The sequence below is a fragment of the Chiloscyllium punctatum genome, chromosome 10 (assembly GCF_047496795.1).
Source record: "Chiloscyllium punctatum isolate Juve2018m chromosome 10, sChiPun1.3, whole genome shotgun sequence".
In the NCBI taxonomy this organism is placed as follows: domain Eukaryota; kingdom Metazoa; phylum Chordata; class Chondrichthyes; order Orectolobiformes; family Hemiscylliidae; genus Chiloscyllium; species Chiloscyllium punctatum.
In genome coordinates this window covers 78,601,599-78,615,897 of record NC_092748.1, presented here as the reverse complement: position 1 = coordinate 78,615,897, position 14,299 = coordinate 78,601,599, and the positions used below count along the sequence as shown (strand labels likewise).

General features: G+C 40.6%; 1 protein-coding gene across 1 annotated transcript in view; it reads left to right on the top strand.

The window, feature by feature from the left end:
* Positions 1-6,910: 6,910 nt before the first annotated feature.
* Positions 6,911-14,299, top strand: part of ddx18 (DEAD (Asp-Glu-Ala-Asp) box polypeptide 18) — a 42,973-nt gene continuing 35,584 nt past the window's right edge. The window contains exons 1-3 of the mRNA XM_072579620.1: positions 6,911-7,025; positions 9,296-9,472; positions 13,779-13,931. Coding sequence (XP_072435721.1) covers positions 6,935-7,025; positions 9,296-9,472; positions 13,779-13,931 — 421 coding nt within the window. The 5' untranslated portion in view covers positions 6,911-6,934. The remainder of the gene's footprint in view (positions 7,026-9,295; positions 9,473-13,778; positions 13,932-14,299) is intronic.

The following is a 14,299-nucleotide window of genomic DNA, read 5'->3' as shown; positions in this document are numbered from 1 at the left end:
TATAGTCAATGTAACTGTGGGAGTCAGTGGGCTTGGAGTGGAGAGAAATGGCCAGCTTATCCCCAGAAATGGTAACAGAGATTTTGAGAAATGGAAGGGAGGATTTAGAGATGAACCAGGTGACGGTGAGGGCAGGGTGAAAATTGGAAGCAAAACATTGATAAACTTTTCCAATTCCAGACGAAAGGGAAGCAGCACTAAAGTCATTGGTGTAACAGATAAAGAGTTGTGGGGAGGAGCTTCAAGTAGGACTGGAGTAAGGAATGTTCCACATACCCCAAAAAAGGACAGGCATAACTGGGGCCCATGTGGGTACCCATGGCCCCTACTCTGACCTGAAGAAAGAGAGAGGAGTTAAAAGAGAAGTTGTTCAGGTGAGGCCAAGCTCAGCCAATCAGAGAACTGTCATACAAGGTATAGATGATCAGGCTTTTTTCCATCCTGAAGTGGAGAGCCCTGAAGCCATCCTGATTGGGAATGAATGTGTAAAGGGATTGCATGTCCATTGTAAAGAGGAAGCAACTGGAGCCTTCAAACTAGAAATTGATGTAAAGCATCAGAAGAATAGTGGATGAAATTGGGATGGAACTGAGCAAAGGAAGAAAGCAAAATTGAGTTGAGATAAGATGAATCTGGTGGGATAGGAGCATGCTGAAACAATGGATCTGCCTGGGCAGTCCAGTTTGTTGATTTTGGGAAGTAGATAGAAGCAAGCTGTGCGCAGTTGGGAGGGTGAAGCACAATAGGTGAGGGAGAGGCACCCGACGCCGGGAGGAAGAACGCCTCATCTTCCACCTCGGAATATTTCAATCCTAGGGCATCAATGTGGACTTCACCAGTTTCCTCATTTCCCCTTCCCACACCTCACCACAGTTCCAAACTTCCAGCTCAGCACTGTCCCCATGACATGTCCTACCTGCCTATCTTCCTTTCCATCTATCCACTCCACCCTCCTCTCTGACCTATCACCTTCATCCCACCCCCATTCACCCATTGTACTCTTTGCAACCTTCTCCCACCCTCCTCCCTGACCTATCACCTTCATCCCCAACCGCACTCACCTATTGTACTCTATGCTCCTTTCTCCCCACCACCACCTTCCTCTCATTTATCTCTCCAACCTTCAAGCACTCTGCCTCTTTCCTGATGAAGGTCTTTTGCCCGAAACGTCAATTTCCCTGCTCCTCGGATGCTGCCTGAACTGCTATGCTTTTCCAGCACCACTCTAATCCATACTTCCTCTTGTTAATGGGTTGTTCTCAAAGAATTGTGTCCCTCACGTCAGTTTCTTATGACCGAAGGTCTTCCATCTGCTGATGCCTATGTTGCAATTCATGAGGAAAGCCTTCACAGAATCTTTTAAATGCTCCCTTTGACCTCCTCTCAATGGAGTTCCTTCTTTGAGTTGAGTGAAGATGATTTGCTTTGGCATTGGACTGGAAGTCCAGAGGCCTAGGCTAATATACACGTGAGCAGGGCAAAAGTGAGGACTGTAGATGCTGGAAACCAGAGTTTTGATCAGACTGGTGCTGGAAAAGCACACCAGGTCAGGCAGCATCTGAGTAGCAGCAAAATCGACGTTTTGAGCAAAAGCCCTTCTTCCTGATGAAGGGCTTTTGCCAGAAACGTCGATTTTCCTGCTCCTTGGATGCTGCCTGACCTGCTGTGCTTTTCCAGCACCACTGATCTAATATACACAGGATAGGAGTTCAAATCCATCTATGGCAACTGGTGCAATTTAAATTTTAATTAATATTTGGAATTAGTCTCAGTAATGGTAACTGTGAAATTAATTTTGATTGCCAATTATTTAAAACCCATCTGTTTTTTTAAATAAAAATCTGCCAACCTTACCTGGTCTGCCCTAAAAGTTACTTCAGACACACAATGGTAGACTTTTAATTGCTCTCTGTAATGGTCTAACAAGCCACTTACACCAAGTACAATTAGGGATGGGCAACAAATGTCCCTGAAAGAATAAAGAATATGACATTTGCCTTCCTTTGTGGCTGCAATCAATTGTGTCCAGTGTTAGCTGAGAATCCTTAATCTCAGGTTGCTGACTTCATGTCAAGGGTAAATGAGGTGAATTGGTGGTCTCTTTCAAGGAGAGTACCAGTGATATCCTGGATGCATTTAGGAGTTGAAAATTTGCAATTTCATTAGAGGTGCCCAGTAGATTCCTGAAACAATCTACTGGCAAACAAATAAATGGCAGCTATACCTTTAGCACTATCAATTGCCAACTAGTCCATGTGACTCCAGGTCCAGCAGCTAGCATTGTTGTTACATAATGTATCAGGACATCCTGGGTCATCTTTGACACAAGCTCTCATATCTGCAGATACCTGCATTTTAGCCTTTAGATTTTGTTTCAAGCAAGATCTCTCCTTCTCTTCCTTAAGGACATATTCAATACCTCCTAAATATAATATATTATAATCCAGAGAGAAATAATGATTATAAGCAGGAATAAAGAATCCATGTCTAAGCAAGGAAGTTAAAAACATGACAAAGGCAAAAGCTAAGGCATGCTATACTGCAAAGTCGGTGGCAGACGAGAAGATCAGAAAACACGACCAATACGAGGTATCTGAAGTAGCAATAATAAAAAAAGAGCAGAAAAGAATTATGGAAGAAAACGAGTGGAAACCATAAAAAACAGATAGTGAAAGCTTCTTTAAGTATATAAAAAGGAAGAGAGTAATTAAAGTGAATATTGGTCCCTTAGAAGTCAAGTTTGGGGATTTAATAATGGAACACCCAAATGGAGAATGCTGACATTCTTCCAATAGTAACAGGTAATACAGAATTTGTAGAAAAGGAAGAAATTAAAACCATCGCCATCGGTAGGGAAAACGTGCTGAGCAAACTATTGGGTTTAAGGTCAGACAAATGCCCAGGAGCTGATAGCCGACACCCTAGGGTCTTAAAGGTAGTGGGAACAGAGATAGTGGATGCATTGGCTATAACATTCCAAATTTTCTTAGATTCTTGAAAGTTTCCAGTGGTTTGGAAAAATGCTAATGAAATGCCCTTATTCAAAAAGAGAGGGCAGCAGAAAGTAGGAAACTAAAGACTAGTTTAACATGTTGAAAGGAATTATTTAGGAAATAGGTGATGGGAAATTTGGAGAGTCAAAACACAATCCATCAGAGTCAGCATAATTTTATGAAAGGTAAATAGTGTTTTACTCATTTGCTAGAGTTCTCAAAAGATCTAACAAACAAAGTGGATAATTGACAGTTGTAGATGTAATAAATCTGGACTTCCAAGTGACATTTGATATGTCAACACAAAAGTATGATCATATGGCGTTCGATTAATATATTATTTAGATCGAGAATTGGCGAACCAGCAGAAGGCAGAGAGTTGTTCAAAAAAGGGAATAGGGATAACCCCGGGAATTACAGGCCAGTTAGTCTTACTTCTGTGGTAGGCAAAGTAATGGAAAGGGTACTGAGGGATAGGATTTATGAGTATCTGGAAAGACACTGCTTGATTAGGGACAGCCAGCACGGATTTGTAAAGGGTAGGTCTTGCCTTACAAGTCTTATTGAATTCTTCGAGGAGGTGACCAAGCATGTGGATGAGGGTAGAGCAGTGGATGTAGTGTACATGGATTTTAGTAAGGCATTTGATAAGGTTCCCCATGGTAGGCTTATGCGGAAAGTCAGGAGGCATGGGATAGAGGGAAATTTGGCCAATTGGATAGAAAACTGGCTAACCGGTCGAAGTCAGAGAGTGGTGGTAGATGGTAAATATTCAGCATGGAGTCCAGTTACAAGTGGATTCCGCAGGGATCAGTTCTGGGTCCTCTGCTGTTTGTAATTTTTATTAATGACTTAGATGAGGGAGTCGAAGGGTGGGTCAGTAAATTTGCAGATGATACAAAGATAGGTGGAGTTGTGGACAGTGAGGAGGGCTGTTGTCGGCTGCAGAGGGACTTAGATATGATGCAGAGCTGGGCTGAGGAGTGGCAGATGGAGTTCAACCCTGCCAAGTGTGAGGTTGTCCATTTTGGAAGAACAAATAAGAATGCGGAATACAGGGTTAATGGTAGGGTTCTTAGTCAGGTGGAGGAACAGAGGGATCTTGGGGTCTATGTACATAGATCTTTGAAGGTTGCCACTCAGGTGGATAGAGTGTGTAAGAAGGCCTATGGAGTATTATCGTTCATTAGCAGAGGGATTGAATTCAAGAGTCGTGAAGTGATGTTGCAGCTGTACAGGACTTTGGTTAGGCCACAGTTGGAGTACTGTGTGCAGTTCTGGTCGCCTCACTTTAGGAAAGATGTGGAAACTTTGGAGAGGGTGCAGAGAAGATTTACCAGGATGTTGCCTGGAATGGAGAGTAGGTCGTACGAGGATAGGTTGAGAGTTCTCGGCCTTTTCTCGTTGGAACGGCGAAGGATGAGGGGTGACTTGATAGAGGTTTATAAGATGTTCAGAGGAATAGATAGAGTAGACAGTCAGAAACTTTTTCCCCGGGTACAGCAGAGTGTTACAAGGGGACATAAATTTAAGGTGAAGGGTGGAAGGGATAGGGGAGATGTCAGGGGTGGGTTCTTTACCCAGAGAGTGGTGGGGGCATGGAATGCGCTGCCCGTGGGAGTGGTAGAGTCAGAATCATTGGCGACCTTTAAGCGGCATTTGGATAGGTACATGGATGGGTGCTTAATCTAGGATAGAAGTTCGGCACAACATCGTGGGCCGAAGGGCCTGTTCTGTGCTGTATTGTTCTATGTTCTATGTTCTATGTTCTAAATGAGTCTTTTTCTGGTTGCCAAGCTGTAACTAATGACATGCCACAGGGTGCAGTTCTCAGATCCCAACAGGCGTATTTATAATCGATATGAATGATTTGGATGCAGGGAAAAAACATACTATAGCCACATTTGCAGATGACACTAAAAAGTAAATTTAAATTAAGCACTTCAGCTAAAATTTGGCAGATCTAGTTCACCATGGATAAGACTGGGGTTATACAATTTTGGTGAAAGATTAAAGAAGACAGCTTATAATCTAAATGGAGAGAAACTTCAAAATGCTTCAATGCAGAGGTATCTAGATATCCTCAATCATGAAATGGAAAACTTGTATGTCAGTACAGTAGGTAATAAGTAGGATAAATGGAATTTTGGCATTTATTGTGAAAAGAATAGAGCATATAAGAGCAGGGAAATATCATTGTATTTGTGCACAGCATTGGGGAAATAAAATCTGGAGTATAGCACACAGTTTTGGTCCCCTTTTTTGAGAATCTATGTAATTGCATTAGACGCAGTTCAGAGAAGGTTCATTAGATTAATTCCACAGATGGAAGGCTTGTCTTATGAGGAGACATTAAGCAATTCTCCCACATCAGACTTTGAGCCACACATTCATCCCTCAAAGTGTATATACACCATATCAAATTACATATGCCCAGTTAATAACCTAGAGAAAATAACCCTTCTAAACTAGCATGTAACTCCCCTGAGAATCTTTTTCCTTGTCCTGCCAATTATGTTGACACCAATATTGGTCACAACTGGATTTTCTCCCTCATAATACAAGCTACTCTCCAGCACTATGCAAATATCCTGAACTGATACCAGGCATGCAACAGTGATCTTTGCTGCAGGGAATTATGTCACTCTCTCTTACTTTACCAGGCCCAACAATCACTACATTCTTTGGCTAAGAGTTGAGTTTTGGAGGCGGTAGAATGAGAAGAACCTAACCTCTTTAGCAAACGCTAGCTGTGGTTCTAGAATTCACTGCTTTATTGCAGAATCTCTACATCATTGGCTTCTATATTGTAGATTCTCTGTGCTTCAGAAATGATCTGATCAAGGTAGACATTATCTAGATAAGTGCCTGATCAGAGTTTCTCACCATGTTGCCCATACTCTTGAGAGGGCCAAAGGCAGCCACTCACTCTAAAACCGTGCATTAGCATCAAGGGTGGAATTCTATCAAACAATTGAGTAAGGTTGCATATCATTTTCAGTGCCAGTATGATGCAACGTATGTAGGCCAATAGTTCTAAAGACTGACAAGTCATACCAAACAGTATGTGGTTTTGGTTGTTTACAGAAAGCAAGTTACAAGACATTGGTAAGGCCATATTTGGAGTTCTACATATAATCCTGGTGCAAAACGACTTACAAGGATGTTACTGAGATTATAACGTTTGCGTTATGAGTGGCTGAATAAACATCTCTATGACTTTTCACCAGAGTAGGGGAGTCCAAAACAAGAGGGCATAGGCTCAGTGGTGAGAGGGGGAAAAGATTTAACAAGGACCTGAGGGGTAACATTGTCACACAGGGGTGGTGCATAAATGGAAACAGCTGCCAGAGGGAGTGGTAGAGGTAGGTACAACTACATTTAAAATACATTTGGGAAGGTACCTGGATAGGAACGGATTACAGGGATACGGGCCAAACACAGGCAAATGGGACCAGTTCAGTTTCGGAAACCTGGTTGGCCCAAAGTGCGTGTATCTGTGCTGTATGACTATAAGTTAACAATGAAACCCAAATAATGCACTTGTAACACACATGCAACAATAGATTGGATTCCACAAATTAATCTGTATTGCAGATACTCGAAATCATAAACCATTTATACAGCGAGTCCCCTCCGTTACTGAACAGCCCCACACCGTAAACGCTTCACTGTTTTATAATCGATTGAAAATTACTTCCTCAATCACCGATTCATTACTGCGCATGTGCAATTTATAGCTGCCTCAAAAGGTCGCCAAGATGTCCGACTCTGAATCTTATTGAAAAACCTCAGGAGTATAATTCCGTGAGTAAGATCGTTGAGTACAAGCAGAGACTTTATTTTAATGGGATGATTTGATGATGGTGGTTTCCTGTTAGCGGGCATTCTCATAGTCACCCCAGCGGTGTGGGTCCTAATCTTTCACGTGGTGCGCTAAAATGGCGGATCTTCAGATGAAAATTATCCGCAAAAGGTTACAGAAGAAAAACGCCAAAATTAAACAGATCAATTTAGCGACGAGAGAAGAAGGTTAGTGAGTGTGAGGCGGGTAGAGGGGGTGAGTTACAGCCGAGAATCTCAATCTGAGTAAGTTTAAACTTATAGCGGCTCCGTCATTCTCAGAGTCATGCAGCATGGAAACAGAGGCTTCGGTTCAATCAGTCCACGCTGGTCATGTTCCTAAACTCGACTAATCTCACCCTGCCTGCACTTGGTCCTTATCCCACCAAACCTTTCCTACTCACGAACTTATCTAAGTGTCTTTTAAACGTTGAAACTGTCCCTCAGCCACCACTTTCTTAGTCAGTTCATTCCATATAGAGTCAGATGTACAGCACGGAAACAGACCCTTCGGTCCAACCTATCCATGTCGACCAGATATCCCAACCCAACCTAGTCCCACCTGCCAGCACTCGGCCCATATTCCCTCCAAACCCTTCCTATTCATATATCCATCCAGATGCCTTTTAAATGTTGCAATTGTACCAGCCTCCACCACTTCCTCTGGCAGCTCATTCCACACACGCACCACTCTCCATGTTAAAGAGTTGCCCCTTAGATCTCTTTTATATCTTTCCCCTCTCACCCTAAACCTATGCCCTTTAATTCTGGACTCACCCCAGGGAAGAGACTTTATTCTATCCATGCCCCTCATGATTTTGTAAACTTCTATAAGGTCGCCCCTCAGCCACATGAAATTTTTTCATGTCCTTTTTAAGTCTTAAACATATATCCTCCTTTTTGCACTTCCCCCAACCTAGGGAAAAGACCCTTGTCATTTACCTTATTTATGCCCTCATGATTTTATAAACCTCAACAAAGTCATCCCTCAACCTCCTACCCTCCAATGAACAAAGTCCCAGCAAATTCAACCTATTTTTATAACTCGAGCTCTCCTTTTTCAGCAGCATCCTGGCAAATCTTTTCTGTACCCTCACCAGTTTAATTATATCCTTCCTATAAGAAGGCAACCAGAACTGTGCGCACTACTTCCAGAAGAGGCCTCACTCACCAACATCTCTTATGATCTCAATGAGCTGTCCCAACTCGATACTCTAAGACAAGCATACTAAATGCCTTCTTAACTATAAAATGACACAAATTTCATAGAATTGTACACCTGAACCCCTGAGGCCTCTCTGTCCAGGGTCCTACAATCAATTGTATACAATCTCTGCTGAGCAGCTCTCACCCCCCCCCCCCCCCCCACACGACCGTTCACTCTTCAGTTGCTCCTGCATTTGCTCTCTCCTCCCCCAATTCACCCACCTTGCCCCATCAACCCTCAGATCAACCATCTTTTCATTCAGTGACAGAGCAGGCTCAAGGGCCTAATTAGTTCACTCCTGTTGCAGTGTGGTATGGACCTCTCCTGATATGGTCTTCTGTACATCAGTGAGACTGAGTAAGTATCTCAGCCAGGACTGCTGGGACCGACCTGACCACCTAGTCACCGCCCATTTTAATTCCCATTCCTTCGGACATGACCATTTTTGGTCTCCTTCATTTCCACAGCAAATCAGACTGTAAATTGGAGGAACAACACCTCATCTTATGTCTGGGCAGCCTGCAGCCTAGAGGACGCAACGTTGAGTTCTCCAATTTCAAATGACCTCCCTTCCCATCCCCTGACTCTCTCCCTTCTGTTCCTCTGATCGACCCTTCTTTCCAGCTACCAACCAGATTCATTCCTTCCAATCAGGTTGTACCTTCTACCTATTCACCTACCTACCACCCTCCCCCTAGTTTATCTACAGCTCCCCTTACACCCACCACCAGCCCTGAAGAAGGGTTATACCCGAAACATTGACTTCTTCACCTCCTGATGCTGCCTGGCTTGCTGTGATCTTCTAGTCTCCTGTTTGTCTACCCTCTATCTCCTATTCCTTCCTCCATCCCCCTAAATCTCTCACTGATGCCCACCTCCTACCTGTGTCCCTTGCTAACCAATCTTAACTTTCTTTTCTGACCTTGTTTTCAAATCTACAGGTGACCTTCTGATTTCTCTTATTTGTTGGCTGTTGTTATGCATGTTGCTAAATTCCTACTTTGCAACATGGACTATAATTCAAAAGCAAATGGACTGTGAAGTCATTTGGAATGAGATGAGATCATGAAAGGTGCAATGCAAGTTTTCATACTGTTTTTGGAGTTGATTCATTTATAGTTAAATTCTAGTTTCATTAGTTAGAATTCTAGATTCTGTAACCAAGTAAAAGGTCAGAGTCTGTGTGCAACTCTACATGAAAATGGTGTGAATTTGGACTCTATATATAAACAGATTACATTTTCTCTTTTAGTGGTCAAACAAAAGAATGTGGAAAATGAAAAACCACAAGAGTCAACAACTGATCAGGAAATCATGCCAGAAGTATTGAAGGAAGAACAAAAGCTTATAAAGGATGAAACTGAACAAAAATCAGTGACAAAAATCAAGAAAAACAAAAGAAAGCTTGCAACTAACATTCAGGAAATTGGTAATTTTGCTTTGAGTACTTCAGTAATACATGTGCAATAGCTTGTCAGACATGAGTACAACTTGTGTTTTAGTGAAAATATATGCTGGTGGAGCTTATCATTTTGTATTCAACAGGACGGAATTCCAAGAACACCAGATTTCAATGGGAAAAAGGCATTTATGCTACATGAGAAACATTAACACGTGCAAATGTTCAGGCCCTATATGAGGTTGCCAGTGACGCCAATTTTGTAGCTCATGGCGATGCAGGAATTGTAAAGTGTTTATTAACCAATGAAGATGAGCTCATGGTTGGCCTGTATTTTCCAAACATTTTTCCCCGCTGAACTCTGTTTGACAGCTTGAAATTTACCACATGAGGCAGGTTGGTATTGAGGAACTGAGAGCCTGAAGAAGAGACAAAGTGTTTGACCTTTAGGAACTTTTAAATTCCTATCTTGTTCCTTTTTTTTTGGAGAGAAATTGGACACCAAAGAGCTCTTAGTTAAGCCATGTCCGTGATTTCAACAACAGAGGATTTAAGAAGGGACTCACAGGTGTTCTATCTCTTCTTCTTCTGCGCGGATAACCTAGATCCATGTGCAATATCTATCTCCAGAGCCAGAATTCAGTGCTTTGATCTGCATCAGCACCCCAATCATAATGTGTGGAGCATAAGAGCAGTTGTGTGCAGTTCAAGGAAATGGTGTTCATTGCTGTTAACTGAGGTTCAAGCTTCATGGCAGCCATTTCTAGCTTGGAGCTTGTGGCCCCAGAAATTGGGATGTTCTGTTGTAAAATAGTAGCGACTCCATCAGTGGAGTTCTCATTTACTACATACAGAAAGGGAGTTTGTTAGACAGCTCCATTTCACATATGAAATTGAGCCCATTAAGGCATGTATGTGTAGACTGCAGATTGAAATATAACAAATGTATTACCTATCTATCAGAAGTATGCAAGAAGCAAGAGTCATTCCAACGAAATAAGTGTCTTTGGAACTGATAAACGTGTTAGCAACAGCTATTTAAAGGCGATTCCATGGCTTGTGTTCAGGTAAATGGTGTTGTTGAAGCTGAAATTAACTGTACAAGTATCTTATGTTCATAAATTCAGTTAATATAGATTCGGGTACTGACAGCATGTGTAGATTGCTAGGATACAGTGATGCAGCATAAGTGTCTTTGGCTTCCTAGATCAGCACATTGTGAATATGCTAGCAATGTCCACTGAGCACATGGGTATGGTGTTACTTTTGATATGTAGGCCTATTATAATTTTGTAATTAAGAAATCTTTCACCATGCATTTGGAAAAGTTGCTCAGACTGGTTTCGGCAAGTCACTCAATTTAGCCAATTAAATGAGTAATAATTGCTATTCTAGTTAACACTAATATCAAGTGCACAAGTTGTTTCAAAAAAAAAGTCACGTAATCATTTACATACAAGATAATGCTTACAGGGATATCACTTGTGTGTCTTGCATAGCCCATACTAAGTGGTTGCAGCAAACCTGGGGGACAAACTGAAATACATCTCTGGCAAACTGCTACACCTTGTCAATTCTAACAAACAATTTTGTTAACTCACAGTTGAGTCGGGTCGTGTGGTCATGCGTTATAGTAGATCCGATGGCTCCAAATTTGCATCCATTGTTAAAAATTAATTTATTTTGTCATTACAGTTTCACTGATTACATACTCTGTAAAATCTGGTTATGCTAGGCATAATTGCACTGCTTAAACACTTATGTTTAACTGAATTTACAGTCAAGATATGTTTCAAATAGTATTGCTTTTGGTGGAATCATGTGTTGAGGCAAGATAAAAGCACGTGGATCAAATCAAAAAATGGAAAGGAGTTTAATCACCTTAGATCAAGCGGTTCATGTCAGTCTAAGTTAGTAATTCTCAACCAGTCAGATCAGGCCATTTCCAAAACGCAATCAGTCCACATGGCGACCAATCAGTATACTATGTGCAATATAAATTCTTATTCTTTGAAATTTGGTAATGCTGTCTTGAGGAGTACAAGACAAAGCTTCAACAGCATGTCATTCTTTTTTTTGTCAGAAATTCAAAATAATTTTGTCATTGAAGTTTTAGAATGAGGAAGTAATTTAACTTGGAATTGGTCAACTTTGCAATACAACAATAATTGTTTGTATGAATTAAGAACAGGCACATTTAGCACAAAGCTTTTTTTTAAATAATATCCCACTGTTGAGCACTGAGGAGTAGATATTGTGCAGTTGATCGGTTTAACTCACAACTTAGATGAAAAGAAACTTTAAATTATTAGAATTACACTAGATTTCAATTGGTTTATTTTGTCTATCTAATGTAATTATTATGTATGTTTACAGATATTAGGGGCACTTAAGGAAGAATGTAGAATGATATTGTCATATTCTATATTGGTAGCAAAAGGAAGCTCGTTGCTGAATTTTTAAAAACAAAAAAGTGATGGGATAAAAACATTTTCCTGATTTTCATGGTGTTTCATCCTCCAAAATTGATACTCTGTATTACTGAGATTCATAACTGATTGATTGGGAAAATGAGATTTTTTTTATACAATAGGGCACTTTTTTTATGGTCTCCCCTTGAAAGCCACATTTTCATTCTTCATACACTTTTCATTTCGCTAACTCCTTTATTAGGTAGTAGTCATGTGGTAACATTACCTTATATATCAACACAATTACAGAAGTATTTGGTCCCTCACTGTAGTAGTAGAGGGACTCATGAATGTCTGCAATCATCAATCGCATTACATTGAAAGGCACAGCACACAGGGAAAATGAATTTCCTAGATGTCACCGTAGTTAAATTGGCATGAAACAACAGACATTTTAACAAAAATTGACAATCATGCACTTCGACACAAAGCAATTACTATAAGATTCCATCTAATGTAATTGCATCACACATCCAAAAAGCTGGAATATTTTAACACCGGTAGTTATTACTCTTTTGTTAGGTCAGACCTACATTAACCTAGGAATTACGATTGACCAGAAACTGAACTAGACTAGATGTTTAAATAATGTGATTATAAGATTGAGTCAGAGGTTAAGTATCCTGCAGTGACTAATTCATCCTCTGACTCCCCAAAATCAATATACCATATTCAAGGCACAAGTCAGGAGAGTGATGGAATACGCTCAACTTGTCTGAATGAGTGCAGATCCAACAGTACTTAAATGACACTATCAAGGATAAAGCAGGTTGCCTAATTGGCTTTATATCCACAAATATTCACTCCTTCCAGTACTGACGCTTGGTAGTAACGTGTACCATCTACAAGATATACTGCAGAATTTAAGCAAGTTTCTTTAGCACCTTCCAAACCCACGATCACTACCATCTAGCAGAGCAACAGAAGTAGATCCATGGGAATCTCCAAACCACTCACCATTCTGAGTTACAAATACATCATCATTCCTTCAGTGTCACTGGTTAAAATTTTGAGACCTCCTCTTTAAGAGAATTATGGGGTACGTACACTAAATTGTCTGTTGCCGTTCGAGAATGCAGCACATTGTTATCTTCTCATAGGCAAAAAGAAGCAGACAATAAAGCTGGGATGCCAGTCACATTTGCATCTCATAAATGAATTAGAAATACTGAATACTCAAATCTAAATTTATCAGTGTTCATTGCAGCAGGATCCATTACAATCTTGCCCACGTATAGTTCCTGAACATATTCAGCCTTAAAGTAGACTAGAACATTGAGATTTCACATTCACCTGAGAGTAAATAATTACCTGAATGATTTCAAGTTTTCCAGCTTCCAGTCAACCAAGTAATTCTCCGTTGACGAGCTTGAACCTTTTATCTCTTCTTTACTTCTCTCCCTCCTTCCCACCCTGTGCTTTTCCAATCACAAGTGACTTACCAGTAAACCTATTAGCAGCAAGCACATGACACAGCCAGCCTTAATTGGAGGAGTACTTCTCACTCTGCTTCCATTCAGCTTACAAAGACAACTTTTCTTCCATTGGTCACCCCCATGAGTGTGTGTTTCAGGGCAATTTGGGGCTTGCAGGGAAAAAATTGTACTTTGTCCTTATGTATTTTGAAGATTCTAATACATGGCCCATGACACTCACTGTTTATTTTAGTTATATCACACAGTTTGCAGAAATTAATAGTTTAGAATCCAGAATCGGGATATTTAAGCCTCTTGTTACAGATTAATTTTGTATTTGGAGAGAGCTTCATTGTATTGTGGAGTTACAGTGTAGGCAAAGATGCTAAGCTTTAGTATTGCTAATGCACCTGTCAATAATCCAACTTGGGTTTTATTCTTTTACTGTAGAAATTAAAAAACCAAAGAACATTGAACCAAAAGAGGATGGTGACCTGGAGGTGAATGAAGTTGATGACTTAGTGATACAGAATGAAAAGGATGAGGAAAATGAAGAACAGTCTGAAGATGATGGAGGACCAACTTTGCCTTTCGGGTTGACAGGTAAACACATTTTTGATGTTTAAACCTTTGACTGCTGGTGAATTGTTGCTGCTACGTGTGAATGCAAGTTGGAATCCAATATCTTGGAGAAAAATATGTGAACTTCATCTTCAGGACTGAATTAGATAGACAGGTACTGAGAGTCAATGGATTGGTCAGGAATGGTTGAGATGATGACGTAGAGCTGGCTGTTTTACCATAATTAATAACAAATCTGATATAAGTGTTGATGTTGCCAGAGCAGCATGTCAAGGATCTTAGATTTTGGGAGTTCGTGATCATTGCTAGGCAGTTGATTATTTAAAAAAATTTTGAATGGTTTGAGTTTAAGGAGCAGATATTAGGCATTCTTTAGACAAAAATAAACT